The 21,951-nt window shown below is 40.4% G+C and overlaps 2 protein-coding genes across 3 annotated transcripts; one reads left to right on the forward strand and one right to left on the reverse strand.

The window, feature by feature from the left end:
* Window positions 1-113: 113 nt before the first annotated feature.
* Window positions 114-12,016, forward strand: uckl1 (uridine-cytidine kinase 1 like 1). 2 transcript variants are annotated; one of them, XM_022233795.2, is made up of 17 exons: window positions 114-449; window positions 1,489-1,688; window positions 2,188-2,294; window positions 2,713-2,838; window positions 3,253-3,297; window positions 3,446-3,517; window positions 3,691-3,880; window positions 4,005-4,066; window positions 4,541-4,557; window positions 4,755-4,853; window positions 5,116-5,209; window positions 5,313-5,372; window positions 5,754-5,774; window positions 8,515-8,637; window positions 10,030-10,195; window positions 10,699-10,797; window positions 11,068-12,016. In XM_022233795.2, the coding sequence occupies exons 1-17, from the start codon at window positions 415-417 to the stop codon at window positions 11,097-11,099; spliced, it is 1,548 nt and encodes a 515-aa protein (XP_022089487.1). In that variant the 5' UTR covers window positions 114-414; the 3' UTR covers window positions 11,100-12,016. The 2 variants fall into 2 exon arrangements, with proteins under 2 accessions (XP_022089487.1, XP_022089488.1); XM_022233796.2 differs by lacking the exon at window positions 5,754-5,774 and having other exon boundaries at window positions 116-449.
* LOC110978648 (uncharacterized) lies at window positions 11,565-20,059 on the reverse strand. The gene is made up of 13 exons (XM_022233797.2): window positions 19,844-20,059; window positions 19,301-19,377; window positions 18,398-18,518; window positions 17,454-17,547; window positions 17,143-17,280; window positions 16,591-16,700; window positions 16,109-16,204; window positions 15,767-15,850; window positions 15,285-15,411; window positions 14,785-14,890; window positions 13,719-13,901; window positions 13,320-13,394; window positions 11,565-12,954 (listed from the first exon to the last, which is right to left on the reverse strand). Exons 1-13 carry the CDS (start codon window positions 19,929-19,931, stop codon window positions 12,871-12,873), a joined length of 1,383 nt encoding a protein of 460 aa, XP_022089489.2. The 5' UTR covers window positions 19,932-20,059; the 3' UTR covers window positions 11,565-12,870.
* Between the last annotated feature and the right edge of the window lie 1,892 nt (window positions 20,060-21,951).

The following is a 21,951-nucleotide window of genomic DNA, read 5'->3' on the forward strand; positions in this document are numbered from 1 at the left end:
TGAATTGGTCGTGTACCCAGAGTTCGTATCATGACAGAAAAGTGTTTATTTTTCATTCTAGTGAGGTACCGACTTCGCTCGTTAAACGTTAATAAAAAGTTTCCCTTTGAAGTGAATAGTTTCATCCACCGTCAAAAGCTTCAAGCGTTTCTTCTCATTAAAAGCATTTGTAAACGCTCAACAAAATAGCTAGTTTTCCTTGAAAAAAATAAAAATATTGCAGCCATAATTTGACGTAAGTTATGGATTCTTTCAAAAATTCTCTACGGTATTTCACTACAATGTAGGGGGTTCTCGATAGTGGTAGATTCCGAAATCATGGCGGATATAAATTCTATCGGCGATGCATGGTGCCGGACCAGCAGGTGGGGAAAGTGTTCATAAGCACACGTACTCGTCAACGATCAACGCGGGATGGAAAGGCCGCGATCCGGTAGTTCACAGAGCAGGTAAATCGACGATCTTCTAAGTAACCAAATTTTGTGGAATATTTTATTAGATATAAATCGTTGAATTCGGGAGGGAGTAGATCTACTGAAGCCTAGGGCGTCTCGGAAGTGTGCTATTTTGGGTGCTAGCGCCGTGGACATTCCACGGACATAACGACTTAGGCCCAGGCCTTTAGTATGAGTATGAGCTAATGAGTATGACCACATGACGACGGATTGGACGGGGTATGGAGCTGACGACCATGACCGCCTGATCATGTCCTCGTACCCCAGAGCTGTGGTACGGTATGCAGGTACATGTATGGGGTCCGACGTCTCCCACGAGGCGGACGTCGGGCCCAAACTACACATGACACAGTTATGCATTTGTTCTGGGGGCAGTCATCATGTTCATCCATAATGGGGTACTTAATCTACGCTAGAACTTAGGCCTTACTTAGGCAGGGCATGGCCATATGGGGGCTGGCTTTTTGGGGGGTTAGGTCTGTCAGTGACTGTCATTTGTATTCCATCGTGTTCATGGAGCTTGGACTTGAAGTTGGAGGAAATCCATTCTGTTACTAAGAAAAAACTCTACCTACCTGTCTACCAATGTCCATTGTGCCGTGGATGTCTACATCATACTTGTCATAGTACATGTTTTTAACCCCACCGGCCAAGCTTCTGCAAGGAGAGTATTACTCCCTGCTACTAGAATGGGACCATGGAGCATGGTGGGGGATGGGTAGATTTGTTCCATCCATTTGACAGCAAAAGGTTAACAGCTTCACTCATGTTAAAGATTCACACGTGTACTATGTTTTTATCTGTTGTCAAAACACTTGCAGAAATTTTAAACCATTGGGGAATGCTGTTAACATGACTGGCCCCTAACTGTGTTTTTTGTCAATATACAACCAACATATAAACCTTAAAAGTTGGGTCATAGTGTTGTTTTTGTTCAGGTAATGCTGATCAGGCAAAATCATCTAGAAAGATACGGTAGACGTTACTTGTGAAAGTTTCAGTTCCATACTGTGTTTTACTGTTAAACTGATAGTGCCAGCAGCAATGACGACACTTTTGACAGTAGCATAGGCTCCATCCCTAGTTCACCATCCAAGACACGCCAGCGAACAACGTCAACAGGTACCATGCCGTCAAACGTCCTGAAAACCACAAAGAATCGGACGATCTACACCGCCGGTCGGCCACCGTGGTACGACTCACACGGCGATTTGAAAGAAGCATTTGTCATCGGTAGGCTACTTGTTGTGTGTATCTTTTTGCCCGTGTCAGGGGAGGGGGGATGCTGTGTACATCTGTTCTTGATTTGAATTTTGATTCATGTGGGACTGCGCGGCCAACACATTTCAAAATAGACAGGGGGGAATTCAACTTTTTCCAAACTGTCCATCAGTAAAACTTGTAAATGTTTTTGGTAGGGATTTATTTCTACACTCTAGGATAAACGTATTACTCAGGAAAGAGAATATTGAGGGACTAATAACCAAAACAAAAGAAAATGCAATGCACAGGCATGCCCTTGGAATAAAGTGTCAACAGTTAATGGAGGTCATTGCTACAGTTCTCAACTTTAAATCGAGTTTTGTGACTCTACGCTGTGAGTGGATATTGGACTTTATGAATTGAAACAGTGAAAGTAATATGTGTAAATCATTCTGTTCCTGGTTGCGCAGCGGGCACATATATTTTGAGTTTTTAAATCAGCATTGGAACATTTCTTTTCTGTCGGCAGGCTTGTGTGGTGGTAGTGCCTCTGGTAAGACCACCGTAGCCAACCGGATCATCGAGGCACTAGATGTATCCTGGGTCAGCCTGCTATCTCTGGATTCATTCTATAAAGTAAGTAACCGCGGGGATAAATCAGATACTCTGCCCCCCCTCCACTATTTAGAAGTGATTGGTGTCCTTGCAACTAACTGATGGTTGAGTCCATGTGAACCATTGAGCATCCTAGTAATTGACTTTCCATTCGATTGAACATTTGAAAATGTCAGGTTACCTCAAAAGCAGGCTGGGGATTCTTCACGAACAGAATGACCGTGGTGGTGTTTTGTGTATACATTTACCAGTTAATTAGAAAAAAGAACTTCTGACGTACAACTTCTAACGCAATTCTTAAGATGCCTTTAAATTGTTTCCAAAGAATACTTTGTAAAATATAAATATTAATGAGGTTGGAATAGCGCTCAATAATAAAACGCCACAATTTTGGATCCCCTAAAAGAGGGATGGATTGATCTGTTTGGTACGGTTGCAGGTATTGAATGAAGAACAACATCAGAGAGCAGCTGAAAATGAGTACAATTTCGATCACCCAGATGCCTTCGACTACGACCTGGTCATACAGACACTCAAGAATTTGAAGGAAGGAAAGTGCGTTGAGGTAACAGAAAGAAAGCCTGTTCAGCATTGTTACTTGATTTCCGTTAGTCCAGTTATTTTCAATTTCTTCACGGGTCCAATCAGCAGTGTGCTGTACATTCTTATCGTAGAGTGCACATTTAGGTCAGCAATTGAACACTGGGTGTCTGAAAATGAAAGGTGCATTACCCTCCAATGATTTGAACAATAAAATCCTGTCACAAAATCCAGTCACTTGTGTAGAATACTTGAGAGGAAGGATTCATTCTAAAGTCAGGGTATTCAGGGCACTGAGGAAGTCTGAGATGCCTCTCTGCCATGAAAACTATGTTTCAGTGGTGTCATTTTTTTAAAACACCATTACAATCCACTTGTTAACTTTACTAGCATTTTTGTATGGTTCAAGTCATTGAAGAAAGATCTCTGGTTTTTCCAGGTTCCAATTTATGACTTCACAACTCACGCAAGGAGAAAGGAAAAGGTAAGATGTGCCTGTGTTTTGGGAAGTTCTGTAGATGCTGGATTTAAGAATTTTGTTAGAGTATCATCAGGTAGTTTGTTCTTTTGTGTCCATTCATCTACACGTACGTACTCCTCAAATTCTATTTCGTGTTCTTTTTTCCCCTCAGAAAGCCATCTATGGAGCCAATGTCATCATTTTTGAGGGCATTTTGTCGTTTGCAAAGAAAGAGCTCGTAGATGTAAGTATAGGTTTTCCATGTGGAAATGAAAAAATAACATTTTAATCTTGATTTAAAGTGCCTTCTTGTAACAAAGAGACTGTTGTTTTGAGAAGCCAACTGACAATATCTGAACTGTCTCTGTATTTAAAAGAATTCAATCAGAGCGATTCTAATCTGATTTCTACACCTAGCTCATGGACTTGCGGATATTCGTGGACACAGACTCAGATATCCGACTGGCAAGGCGGCTACGACGTGACATCTCCGAAAGAGGGCGCGAGATCGAGGGCGTCCTGAAACAGTATAATAAATTTGTCAAGCCGTCGTTTGAGCAGTTCATCGAACCAGCGATCCAACATGCGGACATTGTTGTACCAAGGGGTAAGGTTTATATCCTCCATTTTGAAATTTAGCTGCTTCAAGAGATTTAGAATGAGAAGAGATGAAACGTACTCCAACATTTCGTGGCCTTCAACGTTTGAAAATTTGCCGTTTTATTCCTCAGGTGCGGAGAATGATGTTGCAATGGAGTTGATTGTTCAACATGTACATGATCAGCTTGAAAAGGTAAATATACATAGAACAATTTTCCAAAGAAAATGGAGCAAATTGCTTTGTAATTTTGTTTGTTGAAGAAATTTGTCAAGGTTTTTATGTGTTGTAAATCTCTTAGCAACTCATGAATACTGACAGCTGCATTTTGAGGTAGGGTTCTGTGAAATGAAAATGTGATTGCATTAAAAATTTGGATGTCTAGGAATGTTATTAGTCAACTTGGCTTGCCTAATGCACTATTAAGGTACATTGCTTCAAAACCTATCCACCTTAGGCAGAAGCACCCCCTCATCGGTTGAAAAGAGCCACAACTCATTCATTTCATAGTCCTTTATGAACCAATGAAGTGCAATTCCCACCAAAGGAGCCTCCATTGCCAAGAAAATAGCGCCCTCTCTTGGTCCTGCTCAGGGCCCATTGTGCACTGAAACTTTAGTCATCTGAGTTTCCAACCTGAATTGCACCGTTTTTCTTTTACTTTTGCAGAGAGGCTTGACATTTAGGTAAGTCAATTCCAAGTTCCCACTGTTGAATAACAATTTTCTTTGATGGTAAAGATGTCAGTTTTGTATGCAGATGAAATCATTTTCACTGCTAGACACTAAGTGAAAATTAGATAACTTTAACGCATCAACCACCTTTGTGTGTAGAGATTGCTTGCTTGGTAGTGACACAAATTTTTTTCCCCTTTTTTGGCCAGATCTAAGCTGCTCAGCGCCCATGTCAACCAACCCTTGCCAGACACGCTAACCGTGGTGGAGAACACCATACAAGTTCAAGGCCTGCATACTTTCATCAGGTATGTACGATGGTATATTGTACTGACTAAGAAGGCTTGCAATACTGTGACACGGTTTTCCTTTTTTTAAAACAGGAAGAAGTTCTTACGCTATAAAAAAAGGTTTCGTTTGTAGGGATCTTTAATTTGGGTTGTGCTCTTTATTTCTTATTTTCTCCTCGCCCAATGCTCCTGCTTGTTTGTGTGTCTGTTCATTTGTCTTTCTGTCCGTTCCTGTGTCCATTTGTTATGTTGATGCATTCGATGGAATTCTTCACAACAGGAACAAGGACACCCCTCGGGATGAGTTTATCTTCTACTCTCAGCGCCTAACAAGAATCCTTGTTGAAAGCGCACTGGCACTGTTGCCATTTGAGGTACTCAAGATTTACTTTGCCCATCGTAACGACCTTACATTATTCTCATTTCCGTTGCCATTTTTAGTTTGAACATCTCTGGTAATACTTCCCTTTTGCTTAGGACTGTGAAGTGAATACGCCTCAGAACACCATCTACAAAGGAAGGAAGTTTACAGGACGAGTAAGTGAATTTAAGTATTTCTTCAAAATCACTTCCGTTTCTTCTCAAACAGAACCGACGTACACGTACAGTTATTTGTAAAATATGACTTACTGTAAAACACATTTTATTCTAGATATTTTACTTTTCTTGTTTAAAAAACAATCAATCGTAGTTGATTTAAATGGTTACACTCCGACATTCTCGTTTGTATGATAATGAAGTGTGGATTTAAATTGTACCTTTAACTGAACGGAATGTGAAATCCCAATCACTTGTAAACTAGTAATCTGTCTTTATAAAGAATTATCTGCAATACATGAATATAAACTGATATTTTCTGAGGGCATAAATTGCCAGAAATTACCTAAATTTGAATGCTCTGTTTCTTTAACTTTTCAGTCAGAAGATGGTCGTTCAAAGGTCAGTTATGACGGAGCATTGATCCATGTATTTCCTTGGTTTGCTGACTTTTTGTAAAACTGCATTTTCATGTTTTTTGATGGCCACTGTCACAACATCGTCCAACTTATGCCACGATTGGCTTTCGCCCTCTGTGAGACCACAGTTTTTTGGTGGCATGAATCTTTTCTGAAGTTTGAAAGGAGACCAAAGGTTGGGTTAGGTCCTTTTATCTGGCTAGTAAAATATTTTTTGTTTGAATAAGTTTGGTGTTTTTTTTGTAAGTTTCAGAATGTCCCAATCACTTGTAAACCGTCAAAGTTGTAAAGTAGTACTGATTGAAATAAATGAGCTTTGAAGCTTTTAATTGTGAAGGTGGCAGATTATGTAATAGGTTTCGGGAAGCACCATGCAAGGATATCTCTTTTGTGAGATAGGACCCGAGGGTACTCAATGTTTCAAATAGTAGGTTCTTTTCAGAACCATACATGCTCAAAAAACAGATATCCTTGCACGATGCTCCTGCAAATCATTTCACAAATTTGCATAATCATGATGCCAAGTATTTTGCATATGTTGATGAAATTGTCCCGACTGGCTTCTTGTATCAGGGTTTGGTTATGATAGTCTGTTTTTAGATCTGTTCTGGGACACTTTAACCTTAACAGATCTGCATATAATTTGGTTTGCAGTACTCAGTACTACTAAAATACTAAGCAGAAGTCTGAGCCTGAAGGACCTAGCGCTACAAATTACTACTATTGGCTAGGTCGTGCATTCATAGTGCTAGAGCATTGTATGGGACATTGTCTTATCTATTGTATCTTATGGCTTCAGAGAACAATAAGGTCATGTCCTCTTACAAGTGACAGCGCTGAATACTACATTTTACTACTAAGTAGTACTTAGCAGTATCCGGGGCTGTTAGGGTGAAGTGCACAACTGCCCATTTGGGGAGCGTGATAGCATTCCTGGATGTCGCACTGGAATGGAATTAGTGTAAAAAAGTCACTCGGGTTCCAGCTACATAGGTTTAGATCATTGCAGTCAAAGTAACGTGTCTTCTTAGCACCCAGCATCTTTCACAGGTGCTTGTTATTGATGGAGCCACGATATTTGAGCTAAGCAAATACGCTTAGAGAATTCCAAGGTTAATATACCACCTTAGCAACATGCATTATTTTTCACAGTTGCTATCCTCAGAAAAGTTTCATACTGACCTGTTCTGTATAGAGAGTGAAATTTCGATGCAGGTTTCTCATTTCGGTTTGCAAAATATGTCACAGTAAGTTGTATCATTTTTGACTGAATAATGTTTTTTGAATGGGTAATTAATTGCACTGGAATTGTTACCCATTCCAAATTGAGTAACTTAGTTTTGGGCTAAATTAGGGACTGTTGACATAAATATTCAGCACCGGGGAAGTTTGACAGCCGTTACATTGTTACATATTGCGTAAGCGGTGCCATAGTTAGCATTGCATTGCTTTTTTCCCCAAAGTGAGACTCCAGAATACAATTTTGAAGTTTAATGAGGTGTCGTCATATTTTTTTCCCTATTATCTTGTTCGATGGAGCCATGTAGAGCTTTACATCCAGCTGCAGCCTCTGGGGGTAATTTCATAGAGCTGCTTAATCACAAAATTTGCTCAAGCGCGAGAAAACCTTGCTTGATAAATCAGGTAACCAGCCAAAACCCCATGTGATGTATATTGTTATGAGATTGTATTTAGCTGTTTTGGTTAGCATGACAATCAGATAGAGTTTGAGCTGGTAACCTTTGTTTATTAAGCAAATTTTTTTCCCGCTTAAGCATATTTTGTGCTTAAGCAGCTCCATGAAATTGGCGCCAGGCTGTCGTTTTGCTGTGATTGTTCATAGCATTTGTGGTTTGTTTTTTTAACTATTTTGCTGTTTTTCATGAAGCTTCAAATGAACATCATGCTTTTGATTCCTTACTGACACATTTTGCTAGTATCCAAAGTGATAATTTGAAGTTCTGCAGTCGCAGGTTAATTTGTTCAAGTACATGTAAGTGTCTGAATTTGTTGTTGCGGTGCGGTGTGGTTGTTGAGATGTCTGAAGACCACACAAGACCCCACAGGCCACAGCAACACAAGACCGTCAGTCTGAATACGGGCGAGTTTGGAATGCATTGGCCAATCACAATGTACAAAATCTGTTGACCTAGTGTGCATTTGGAAAGGGTCGACAGATTTCGTCTGTTGTGATTGGCCAACGCTTTGCAAACTCTTGGAGGTGCACTATTGTGAATCGCCCGTATTGCAACAAAGCACTCCTTCGTCACTGTTCACCCCGCTGCTTGTGAGTGGCCTTATGAATGGTGTTTTGCATGGTCTTTTGTCTTGTCTTTGGATGATCTCGACTACAATACTATGGCAGTGTGTAGTAACATTTAATGAAAAGACTTGCATTGTACTTTGCAGAATTATTTGAGATCAATCATTTATCCCATTGACTTTCATGCTGGATTTTAAGATGAATTTTAGGCTTGTGTAGTTTTTCAAGCAGAACTTTTGAAAACTGTGTTTGCTGTTATACAACTCCTAGCATGCTAATTTTGCACTGAAATTGTAGTTCATGTTTGTCCAGAATATAAGCAGCATATTTCTTGCTAATAGTTTGCTCTTGATGTGAATTTCATTTTGGGCATTATGGTGTCTCGCCCCAAACGTTTTATGCAGGACTACAACAAATGCATGTGTGTTCAGTCTTGTTAACATTTCCCTTTTTGTTTCAGCTCTGCGGCGTTTCTGTACTGAGAGCTGGTGAAGTCATGGAGCCTGCTTTGTGCGACGTTTGCAAAGATATTCGGTTGGGGAAAATTCTCATCCAAACAAATCTTGACACTGAAGAACCAGAGGTAACTACATATGTAAAATTTCATCCAATGTTGATTTTTGTTTTCACTTCAAGCCCAATCTTTCCAAGACCCTTCAAAACCCATTTTTTTGAATGCTTTTAAAGACCAAGTGTTGAATGTAAACTATTATTGTGTTTAGTGTGTACTAAATCTTATATTCATTACCAAATCATGTCTGTATTGCATCTACTTTTTGTAATTTTGCTGAAAGTTTTGAACGGTGTCTTTGAGTTTTATGAAAAATTTCCACTATCTTTCCGCTGGTGGCACTTTTGAAAAACAAAATTTGTATGATGCAATACTGGAGAAAATATTGAAACTGGTATCCGTGGCACAACTGGTTCCGCTACAAATGAACATGGAGCTACATGTGCTTGCACTGCGTAGTGGGGATCAATCTGTGTGCCATGTCTTCTGTGCTGCATTATCGCTTTTCCATCAAGAGGTTGTACTCCTTTCTTCGTGATTTACAATAATGCTGAGATCGTGTGTCATTGGTGGGTTTACTAGAAATTTTGGGATTGAAATTCTTTGAGTTTCCGAAGAATGAGAGCATTCTTCAAGTTCGTGCTGTCGTCCGCAGCTACGCCTGCTTTGCATGCCTAAAGTGCACGCACTGTGGTATTTCCTCTCCACAGTAGTACTCAAAAATCAATATTCATTACATGCTAATGAGTCATGATGACACATCCATTTTTACAATACCAGACTCGCAGGCAAAATGAGTACAAAAACTGTTTTTTTATTTACACAAAAATGTGTGTTGCAAGGGAGATATTGATATGTGCCACTTTTATTAGACTTGACTCTTCTGAGTTGGATTCAATATGAGAAACGTTAGTATCGTTGGAGTTGGTCTTTAAGGGATCGAGGCAGAAAAGGCCCGGTCACTGTTACTTTGCATGGGGATTAATGCCTCTTGAAAATACAGTACAAAGAGTGTGCCTTTGGTGTCTTGCACTGTGAAGGATTTTCCAAGATTCAGCAAAGTTCCAAGCAAAAAACTTTACTCGCCCAGATTTTAAAGGGGAGGAGGAAGCCTTTTGAAGTCTTTTTAAAGATGAACAAGTGTTTTTTTTCTGACATCACAGATGGGCTTGTTGTGACTTTCACCTAATACTTTTGAGTCTAAAGGGGTTATCTACCTGTTCAACAGTTCAAATGAAATGTAACAATACTTTGCACAGTTGAAACCCCCCCCCTCAAAAAAATGAAAACGGCCAGGGAAAAAGAATTGGGTGGGTAGAGTTGTGGGGTTTTTTGTTTTGTTTTGTTTTGGTTTTAGGTCCTGAAGTCAGTCAGGCTTGACAAAAAAAAATTAAATCCGTTTTGTGTGAAACCATTACCAGCTTCGGTTCATCTACATTAAATGTGCATCTATTCTCTGCATAGCTCCATTACCTTCGGCTTCCTAAGGAGATTGAGAAGGATCATGTGATCCTGATGGATGCTACCGTGGCAACAGGAGCGGCGGCCATGATGGCAATCAGGGTACTGCTGGATCATGATGTTCCTCAAGAGAACATCATGCTGCTGTCTCTACTCATGGCAGAATCGGGTGTGTCTATTCAAAAAAGGCTGATCTGAAGTTTCAGTAAAAAGAATCGGGTAATCTGTAATCGGAGAGTTTTAACTTTGATATGTTTGCTCATGATTGTGCTCCAACCTAGCAAAATGAGCCACAAGTGACCAGCGCCATTTTTAAGTTTACAGGTTTTTAAACAAATCTTGCACATTGGAAATTAAAAGAATTCTAACATTTCGCATCTTAATGATGCCCATTTTCATCCAGATACCGGATATAGATTGAAAGAGAGCTCTGTTTGCTGTTTCTAATACAAAACACAATAACTGAAAACAGCCTTAAGACTTATTTTGTGGGATCCTGTAATTTTTTTTCTTTGTCTAGGGCTAAGTCTTTTCCAGTTGCAAAAACATTGACAAATGCTGATAATAGACCTAGCCGTAGCTCTGGAATTCTGTTTTGAATGTGTGGCTATGACTTGTTTCTTTGGCTGTTTTCTTTAATAAAATCACGTTTGGGTCTTGCTGATTTGTCAGGCGTTCACACAGTTGCATATGCATTTCCCAAAGTCAAGATTGTGACGACGGCAGTGGACAAGGAGGTCAACGAAAACTTCCACATAATCCCTGGAATAGGTGAGTGAAAAATGACCTCAGAAATTTGTATGGGAAAAGATGTAGATTTTGATGGCTTTTGAGAGATATCTTGGGCTTTGGTACAGGGTAATGACCCAAATATTGCTCTGATAATGTGGCGCAGTATATCCATGAATACAGGAGTTTCGATGACTGAATCCAACACCTTGTAAATTTGGAGCAAGGTTGGTTTTAGGTTTGGTGTTTTTATCATTCAAAATTGGGTTAATTCTCTGTGGTACTAACATTAAGTTTGTCGTCTCCTCACAGGAAACTTTGGTGACAGATACTTCGGCACATAGCTCCGGTTTACATTGGGGATCTGTCAGGTCAAAGTTCAAACTGAGGGTCATCAAACTGACAACTGCAGAGTACCAATGTTTAACATCCCCACTTTAATGTTCCATATGTCTGATGGATTTTGCTTGTGGTTCTCAAAGTGTCAGACTCAGACCTTTGGCCTTCGTCAGTTTTTGTCCTCTTTTTTACACTTTTAAAGAGTCACCTTTTCTTTGCAATTTGGTGGGAATTACAAAATATACGAAAATGTTTGAAAGCACACTTGTTTCAGTGCGTGATTTTATTTTCTGAAATTTAAAGGAACTGTTGTCCATTTTGTTCCGTTCTAATAATTGGTTTAACTCATTCATTAAAACTTGACAACCAAATACAGGCAAAGCGATGTTTTCTGAGAAAAAAATTAGTTGAACAAAGTTGTTACATTAATTATGTGTTTAACACAAATAAGAGATTCTGCACAAAGTGGATACTTGTTTTCATTCAAAAGTTAATTTAATGAAAGATCGTGGATAATTAATAAAAATCAGGTACTGAATTATAAGAGAAATATAAACTGACACATCCAAAAATCTAAAATGTTCACGCAGTTTGTTGAGAATTGCAATTCAGTTATTGGCTTTCAGAGAAGACAGGTATGTCATATCCAAAAATAGCACTAATAATATTCTGTTTTTAATAGTCTAAGTCTTTTATTTTGTAAATAACACAAAAATATTAAAAGATGCTTTAAACATTTACCTTGCAGTTGACTGTTATGTGCTGTAAATATCTCCAAAACCGAAAAGGTTTCAGTTATTTTTATCATGTTGCCGCAAAAAAGGAGGAAAATATGCAAATCCCTGTACAAAATGAAGAGTTGCCCCATTGCCCAGACGTGAGCGTAATAAATGGAACAACCTCCAACCACGAGATTATAAAATTAGTGGCTGTGGTTTACTGTAGTGTTGCAGTTTGGATTTATTGTAGCTCTCTTTTTGTTCAACTCTGATCTGAGGGTGCAGTTCCAATTGCATAGAATCAATTGCATTCAGCATAATTAGACTCAAAGATAAAGTGTATAACAACTTTTCCCTCATCAGTTTGGACATCCATGTATTATCAAAATTCTCCCGAGGGTCCCATGCACAACATACAACTAAAAACAACTACCTGTTTGGATTCTAACCACTAAAAAAAAATGAGTACATAGAAAATAAAGGCAATTAATTTATTTGGATAGTAATGGCTAGAATTGCTGGTATCACGGGCAAGACTGATATAAAGAAGAAATGATCATAATCTGGGTAATACTATTACCAATGCGAATACCTAGTAGTATATCTTTCCCTACTCACAGATTTATCAATTTTATTGCGCCTGATTTGTTGCTAACTTGGCCCCATGAGAACCTGACAAACCCTCAGAATCTTGAATGCCTTGTCAGAACTACAACGCCCACTGACAGACATTCTTAACTGTCGGGATTTATTCAGGTAGACACTTTCATTGATATCTTTAACAATGACCCAGTTCGGTATTCCAACAGGGTATGCCCAAATAGAAGTGTGTTCGAGGCTGGCTATTTGGGAACAGTAGAACGCATGCACAGTTGTCTGTCAGAAATGCCGTGCGCCAACTCATGCATGTGTCGTTCTGAAAAGACTGTCTTTTTGAAATACCAGACTGGCTCATTCACACAATATCGCAAGTATTGGCCTTGTTCAGTGGCTTTTGATTTAAACACCTGTCGTGATTACCAATTGTGCTGGAGCACGCTGCATTCTTCGTCAGTGCTTACACATAGTGGTTGAGGACACACTCGTACTTCTCCTGTTCACCCGAGATTTGAGATGGAGCTCCATGCTTCTTTACATAGTCCTGCAAACAATATATAATATGTCTTCGTCGACAGCTTTCCTCTTGGCATATTAGCACTACATCAATAGTAGTTCTTTCAACAGCATTTTTTCCACGCGATAAAAATTCTAAAGCTAACAGTCTTGACTCCTCCAATTTCCGTATGATTTTTCACACTCCAGGGGGTCAGGGTTAATATCTGGTGATTTTGCTCCTTTTATACCTCCAACTATCCGCCATCTCATAACCTATTTTTATTAATGCCTCGGAGCTATAACTATCAAACCTTCAAGATAGGTTTTGATGACTCAAACTACAAGCCGGGGAGCAGGACCAACAGAAAGAGGGTTGATGGATCTCAAGCAACAGTTGAACGATTTTTTTACCTCACACTCTTCCAGTGTAGCTCTCCCTGTTTCAATCTTTGCACCGATACCCTCCTTGAAGCTACTGTAACGGTCCTAAAATTTGGAAGAATTCATTTGATTCTCAAATTAAGCATTCAATAAACTGAACCCTCGAAGTAATGAAATGTAGCCCTTCTTAGTCTAATAAATCAGTCAAGCTAACCTGTTCCTTACAGGCCTGCCACATATATAGCTGTCTCTTATGACCTAAATCTTACATTGCCGCAAGTTCTATAAGAATCCATGCACTATCCCAAGTTCTGTTACAAGGCACCACTAACAAGGAAAGTAAAAAACTACACTAAACTATCAGACATGGATGAGGCTTGGGAACATCCCCTGCACCCATAAACTGCCCAAGTCAAGGACGTTCTTTACCTCCACCATTTTGGCCATGGCTCCTTCGGCCACCAGTTTGACCGCGCAGCGCAGGCCCCTGGCAAAGGAATCCATGGCACCGATGTGGGCGATGAACATGTCCTGGAGGTTGGTGGATTCGCGGCGGACTTTGGCATCGAAGTTGAGGCCTCCCGGCTCGAGCCCACCCTGCTCAATAACAGCCTGGAACACATGAGAGGAAACGGCCTCGGGTATGCAGTCAAGACCATCATGAAACCAGATACAAGACCAGTCACAAGTAACAGGGTGAAGAATGACAAAGGAAGGCTTTTGTTGCAGTTCATTAAAATAGCTTCAGACGAGAGCTCTTGAACTTGTGTTGGTCTAGTAGGGTCCTGTGATGGTAATCAGGACTAAAACAGTGAATGACCTTTTGCTAACATATCCTCTTAAAATCTGCCTTCTTCAAATTTTGATCCAGCATACTCAATACTCTTGTTGGTACAGTTCTGAAAATGCTTCCACCCACTTACATAGGATACTACACTTGGAAGTTACCACACACGATAAATATTTTGAAAGTGAAACGACAAATCTCAATTGACAATTTGGAATTAAAAACTACCATTAGTATACAATGTACAGAGCAACTGTCAATCCTTTGAACTGTCATGTACAGTGAGCATGGATTGTTAGTATAAATGAAGTGTTGTATAGACTATTTTGAGAAGATACCATAACTGCTGTGGCACTGCACTTGACCTGCTTGGGCATTTGGCAAATAATACCACTCTACTGGTTGACGCGTCATGTAACATGCACGTACCACCTGTCCACGAGCATTGTGTCACCACAGTAATGGCTTCTAATTCTGGTTGTCCAATTACACTAAGGGGCAGCACAGACATCTGGGAGTTTCCCAAAATTGCGGTTGGCGCTGGTAGAACAACTGCAGCGAGTGCGCGTGTATGGACTGATCAAAGGAAAGATTGCATAACCCGATCCTCGACTGGCTGATGCATGCGTACGTCACCACGGTCTCTGTTTTCACAGGCGCATCACCTGCCATTTTGTGAGAATCGCGGATGTCCACCCTGCCCCATACCTTCATGACAAGTGTAGTGTCTCGGATGTCCATGGGGAACTGGTCGGTATCCCACCCTAGGTCAGGGGAACCAGTGTTGGAATCCACAGAACCAAGCATTCCAAACCTGCAGGCCATGGATCATGGAGAGAAATAATTTTTCTGAACAGGCACTATTGCAGCATGGGTGTCCCCGAAAACAGGACACAAAATGGCTTTCCGTGCACCTGTGTATGTGAAGTTGAGCACAGGACAGCATGTGAATCTGAATTTGCATGTAATACACTTGAGTGCGTTTTCATCAAATACCATATTTTTCCCATCAAACTTCTGACGTGAGGACGTGAGCTTCCAAAGTTACTCTACTGAAATCTCTCAGACCTAGTCTGTGTCCAAATGGCTTGGCTACCGCTGCCAATAGCGCAGTGGCTGATGGAAGCCACTAGCTAGCGGCTGACAGCCATATCCCATAGACGTGTATGAGTTGCAGTCGCAGCCTGTTAAGTAGGACATGGACTTACTTGGAAGCCAACACAATGTCGTGCTCATATGGGTGGCCAGCCAGCATCGTGTGGTTAGGCTCAACGTTGATCTTGAAGTCATCGGCTAGCCCGAAGTGTTGAAGGAATCCGATAACGGTCATCGCATCTGAATGAAAGGGGGGGGGAGAGATAAGGATAAAGAAATGATGGCTCAAACCCATTCAGAGACACTCTCTCATATAGACTGACACACATGCACCTGTAGTTATATTTGTTTGTGTGGGTAGTAATGCTTTCGTTTTGACTTAATTTCCAGTTAGTCAAGTTTGATGGAGTTGGGTGTGGGAAATTGAAGGGTTTGGAATGAAATGGTGTGGGGGGGAGCTAAGCATGAAATTAATTTCAAAGACTGATTTGATGACCAGAATTTACTGTGGTGCTCTGCTTGTTCTCAGGTAATGCATACTCATTCAACGTCCTGTTTTAAAAGCAATTATCCCTTAGGATACCGATTAGCTTACCATAGTCATATTGATGTCTGGTTGGTTCCTTAGGCTTTGGCTCAATCAGCAGCTGGCCCTCAAAACCAATCTTCTTCTTGTAATCTGTAAAATTGAATATAGAAGCTACGTAAAAATTCTTGAAAAACGAATTAAAATTCTGCAGCAAAGCAAAAGGCAATTATGTATTCCAAATAAGTCAAGAATGTTGGAATGTTGCTCCAATCAACAATAAATGCTACGACTAGTTCATATCGGCATTTGTACCTTCTGCTCATAGCTGTTTATTCTTTGAATTTATTCAACAAGCGTTCTGATAAACAGATCAACAATGTCTGAAAGCAAGCAGGAACTAATACTCACCAACGGCCATCTTGAAGAAGTTGGCTGCATGGGTGAGCTCAGCGAGAACGTCGGTGTTCAGGAGACTCATATAGCCCTCACGACCACCCCAGAAGACTGAAAGATGAGACAAAATATGGGACTTCCATAACATGGCATACTTCAGAATACGGGGACATATTTATCCAACAAAATAACATTACTAAGGGCTGTGGACTACTCACAACTTTTCATCCGTAGGCTAGCTGACTGAAGTTTACAATATATCTAAATGTGAGTATATGTAATGTTACTCATTTGAGTAATAAATCATAACTTGAGTATATGTACTCTTGATTATGTGCCACATCAGTGTACAACAGGAATTAAGCAGTGTTGTTCTGATAAAAACAAACAGAGGTCTTCATCACATAACTCCCTAAACTGAACAGTAATTGCTTTCATGAATCTCTGCTCTCAGCAACCATGTTCTTGGCAAGTTGGACGTTGACAGCAGGCCTTACCAAAGTTTTCAGCTCCGAGTTTCTTGCCGATTTCCAGTCCCTTTTTGACTTGGGCCGCAGCGTACGCAACGACATGCGCATCGGGGTTGGTTGCTGCGCCATTCATGTATCTGACCAAGGCAACATTGATTTTTTTTCACATTCACAACAACCAAAAGATGTGATTAGTCAAAATGCTCAAAAACAGAATGTCAAATCAGTACATGTTCACTTTTCCTCGCACAAAGTCTAAATTTAATCCTAACAACCTTTTCTTTCCAGACCTGCAGGATCGTCTATTCCATGACCAACTTTTTGAAATTTGGTGCGCATGTGAAGACACACATTTTGAGTAGTGGTACATATGCAAAGTTTAAATTCAATCCTTTAAATTTGATAATCTCACAATAGGAAAAGTGAACATTTCTTTGACCAATCTGTCCATGTACAAGTTTCATTAAATTGGTACCAACTCCTACTGAAGGCTCATCACGATAAAAAAAAATGCACTGTGACAATATTAAAGAAAAATTATTCTCATGCTACACCCAACCCAAGCTCTTTTCTAGTTACCTTGGATGGGAGAACAAGTTGCATGTGTTCCACAATAGCTTTACTCCAGTCTGGGCCATCAGCTCCTTGGCCAGGTCAGTGATCTCATCCAGGTTACGGTTGGTTTCCTCCAGTGTGGCTCCCTCAGGCGCTACATCCCTGAGCAAGATAATGACAATGATCACAAACGTTCAAGACAACTGTTTTGGATTATTTTTTATCATAAGCCATGAGATATAGTCTCGTTTGTTGCAGGTACTGGCATCAAAAGAACTGAGCTCACTGTTTCAACTCGTACGTTCCAACTTGCATTAAAGTTGCAAGTAACACACCTGTCATGGAATGTCCAGTACTTGACACCCAGCTTGCTAAAGAACTCAAAGGCAGCACGCATGCGTCTCTTGGCATTTTCCATACTGTCACTGCCTACATATTACGAGGGGCCAAACAAAAAATTCACAGGGTTGAGGAAGACATGAGTTTAAAATGATTGATTCGTTTATAATTTGAAACAAGCCTAGATTATGATCCTGAAGACAAATAAATACTAAGAAACAGTCTTTAGCATTCTGAGAAGTCTAACAAGACTTGAAAAAAAAATATGTGGGCTAGGCAGGTTGGTTGAAGTTAAGCTTTAGCAGTGCCATGCATGGCAGGGATTAACATTCCGCGATGTTGATGTTGATGAATGCCATTCATGAACATGTTCAGGTGTTATTCAAGACAACAGTAAACTGGAAAGTAAGCCAATAGGTGTCCCTTGCCACCAGCTCTTGCAATCTTACTCTTTTCTTCAAGTGGATACTTAAGTCAAGTTCTTATAACATTCCCTCCAAGCCTCCAGTGAAGGACAAACTGTCCTTGTATTTTTTCTGAGACCAAGTTTTTGTTTTGGAAAAATTAGACCACCCTGCTTTACGGTGCTGGGGTCGAGACCATCACAAGACCTGACGTCAGACCCTTCCTAAGACCAGTCACAAGACTGGTCATAAGTAAAGAAAAGAAAGATAACAAAAGAATGCTTTCCTTGCCATTCATTTGAAAGCTTCCGACTTGAATTCGGAATGAATTCTTGTGGGCTCTTATAATGGTCTTGTGGGGTCTTTAGATGGTCTTAAGAGGTCCTGACTACAACAATAATGCCTGTTCCTTATGTACATACAACAGAGCAAAAGACTAAAGCGAAGCATGCCTCAATTATCTTTTCTGGACAAACCCAAGAATTATAAAAGGGGTGGGGAAATTATGGTAGGGTTGCAGGACAATAGGAACTGACCATCTTCCCAATGTCTCTTGATGGTGGGGGCTCCAAAGGGGTCCAGACCTACTCCCCTGAAGGTGTGCCAGTAGACGACGGAGAATCGTAACCAGTCCTCCATCGTCCGCCCATCAATGACCTGGAACAAAATGACCTGGCATTTTTATGCTGCTTCTGGACATTCTCACTAAGAAACTATTACCCAAATCTAACGCAGTGTAAACTAATGGTACTAAAATTGTTAGTCGCTCCTTAAGAAGTCTGGGACTTCCAGACTCCATGCAAATACATCTCAACAAGAGAAACTTAAGTATATGGTGAGTGCACATAGATGCAAAAAGTAACTGTGTGGAGATAAACCATAGAGTAGAACCAACTGCTGGTTAGCTGTGGCCACAGAGAAAGGCTGTGTTTGTTTTGCCCAACGAATTATGTAACTCCTTCCAAGAATTATGTAACTCCTCCCAAGAATTATGTAACTCCTCAGTAAAACTGGTATCAAAGACAGTGCCTTGTTGATCTTGTGATTACCCCTGGGGCACTGACTCTTGGGGACCTGGAGGACACCTGTTGTTCAAAATGACTTGCAATGGTTAACAAAAATAAGCTGAATGGATAAGATACTTTGTAACTTTTAAATGGTATGCAAAGTAGTGGTTGCAAAGGACTGCCTTTCCTGTAAAACTTGTGGCTCACTCCATCCAAACTTTTGATTTTCGCCGGCATGTGCACAAAAATTCACTGAACACCATCTACAGAGGCTGTTAAAAATTCATCTGTTAGCTATTCGTTTACATGGCAGTTCACGAGTAGGTAGACGAACCAAACTAAAACAACTGGAAACTAAGCTTCAACATGTCACAGCCAAGTACATGTACACATTTCATGTATTTTAACATGTTATGGTGACTTTACACATACCTCCTTAGCATTGTAATGTTTAAAACACAGCACATCGGTGGGTCCTGCATTGGGTCTGTACTCAATTTTGCTAATACCTACAAAAATATGAGAAATTTGAAAAAGTTCTTCAATATAAAATTACAAGACCACAATCCATGACTATATTAAAATTACTGTTAACATGAAGTCCACATCTTACATGTATCCTGGCTATTGGCCTGAGCCTAATTGCAAAAGCAACCCTGACAAGTGACAACATTAAAGTGGAACAGTGCTGGCAAAGTAATGCTTTAGGTCTACCAACACTTTTTCTTGGACATAATGAAGCCAACAAAGTTACATCTCTGCACGATTTCAACATGATTGCTGCATCTCTTCCCACCTGTCATTCCGCAACCATACCACAACCATGGAGCTTGGCCTATGCACATGGCAGTGCGCGGCTGCCTAGGGACATACTGTGGTGTGCTATCATGGAGGAATATCCATGCTAGTAAGTGGTAGTACTAGTAGCACTCACCATAGATCATAGAGCAAGGACAGAGAGATGCACTCACTCACCCTTAAAAAACTCTGTCGAGTCTTCATGGTTTTTGGAGTCATTTTCCGCCGATAAACGGGCCCGTTTGGCCTTCGATCCTTGAGACATTGTCTTCGATCTCTTCAAGCCCGATCAAGAGCACAAGTATCATAACAAATTTACGCAACAGGACGAAGACCCACCCCCTTCTTGCCCTTGCGATCTGCAAATCCCGTACAGCTGTTTCTACCTGCTAAATGAACGGACGGTCAAAGGTCATTCGTTACTGTAACGGTGCTGTTGTAGTATTCGGACTTACTCCCTACGGAAAACTTTTGTGGATAGAAGCTGGAAATTCCATGTAGCTTTTCGAACCGTATTCCAGCGAAGACTGTTTGCGTGAAACGTCATTACGTATAACAGGCACTGTAGTAGTGCTAAATGGGAGGGGCTAACCAAAGCTGAGGGTGAAAACTTCACACACAATCCTCACCAAAAACACGGCCATAACAAATTTTCGCTCCACTTGTTTTTCCCTATACCTATTAAAATGTTTTCCTGTAGCTAAAACAGTGTGCTGTCATCTTAATTTAACTCCATTACCAAGCAATTTGAGTGGTTAACAAGTAATTTAACCACAATTTTAAAAAATCAAGAAATTAGTGCATAGGTATAACTTCAATTGTTTATTCTGTTTGTGTTTGTAAACAATTCTTCAACTTGGTCAGGTACTGCAGATATACTGCAGCACTATATTTTCTCACCTGCATGCGCTGCCCTACACGCGCATTTACATACGCTGCAAAGCGGACCCTTGACCGACCGCCTGCCTGTGGTGTTAATAACTGGCAGAAATTATCCAATCCAAGTGTTCATTTAAGTTCTTCTGTCCAATTAACATCCTCGAGACAGCTCGTTAGGCATGACGTGTATGTCGTGGACACTCATTTGCTGGCACGATGAAAAACAAAATGAATTTCTTTGTATAACTAACACCAGTTTTTAAATCAAACGTAAACAGCTTAAGTCGGTAATTTTTTTATTTATTATTTAACTATAGGCTAAAAGTAACCCACAAAAAATATATCCTTGCAGCAGAAGTCTTTTTAAAAGTTTTTGCGCATTGATAAGTCTACCTGAGTGATACGACCGCAGCAGCCGCTTTCTACCGGACCCGCCGCGGAGAAATTTCACAATTACATTAATTGCGGCAGATTTTTTATCATGTCTCACCGCGATGCACCCGGGGAATTTTGCGGCCGAGTTTCTGTATGTTTTGGTGATTTGGAGTACTTATGTGTGACCACCAAGAATTATGCTTTCTGTAGACCTAACTGCGGAATAGTTTGCCGACGGAAAACATGTTTGTTTCGACAGAACCGGCAGCTTCGTTTGCTTGTTATTTGCCGCGTACAGTTTGGAACGGTGGTGAACTCCATTAAGTTAAACGTCATTTACTTGAACCGAATCGTTCGCTGGCTTTAGAGCAGCATTGCCCTAAGAATGTTTTGAGAAAGTTGGCCACATTTACTGTGCTGAGGATAACGATAAGGGAATGAACTGTGATTGACTGAACTTGAGGATGTGTCTACCAAGTAGTCCTCCTGCATGGCCTATACAACCTGTTGAACTCACTCGGCCTTGAACAGTTCAACGGATGCCTGCCAGCCATGCCTGCGCTGAGATTTCTATGAAAGAACATCTGATCTGGCAAGTTGTGGATACTGAAACCATTTCAAGACACTTGGATAATATAATGTGCTGCTTGTTACTGAATGATATCCCCAATAAATCTAGACGGCAGTTTTCAGCATCGGTAAGTTTTATTTCCTCGGAGACCTGGAGGTAAGTGGGGAAGTTCTTAGAAAATTGTTGAGTTATAAACTGATACCATGTTTTAAAAGTGGAGATGTCACCCTAATTCTGTCATCATTAGTTGTATGTACCTTCTCAAGAAATTGTTGTATCTGTTAGCCGGTTAAGTATTCACAAAGTAAAGACTTACTGTTTTTCAGGATTTACAGTGACGTTAACTATTAGATTGTTATCATGTATCGATAGCCTTAAATTATTTAAAAATGACCCGTGTTCACAGGTTGTATACAGAGAGATCACGATGAGCTGATGAGTACATGAAGTAAAACGTGTT

The sequence above is a fragment of the Acanthaster planci genome, linkage group LG18 (assembly GCF_054643075.1).
Source record: "Acanthaster planci isolate LZ-2023a linkage group LG18, COTS_SCS, whole genome shotgun sequence".
Taxonomy (NCBI): Eukaryota; Metazoa; Echinodermata; class Asteroidea; order Valvatida; family Acanthasteridae; genus Acanthaster; species Acanthaster planci.

Coding starts and splice junctions, on each gene's coding strand:
- uckl1 (XM_022233795.2), top strand. CDS start 415: ATGGAAAGGCCGCGATCCGGTAGTTCACAGAGCAG. Junction 5,775..8,514: donor CAGAAGATGGTCGTTCAAAG/GTCAGTTATGAC, acceptor TTTTTGTTTCAG/CTCTGCGGCGTTTCTGTACT. Junction 10,196..10,698: donor TCTACTCATGGCAGAATCGG/GTGTGTCTATTC, acceptor CTGATTTGTCAG/GCGTTCACACAGTTGCATAT.
- LOC110978648 (XM_022233797.2), bottom strand. CDS start 19,931: ATGTCTCAAGGATCGAAGGCCAAACGGGCCCGTTTATCGGCGGAAAAT. Junction 17,548..18,397: donor CAAGAGACATTGGGAAGATG/GTCAGTTCCTAT, acceptor CGTAATATGTAG/GCAGTGACAGTATGGAAAAT. Junction 16,701..17,142: donor AACTTGTTCTCCCATCCAAG/GTAACTAGAAAA, acceptor TGCCTTGGTCAG/ATACATGAATGGCGCAGCAA.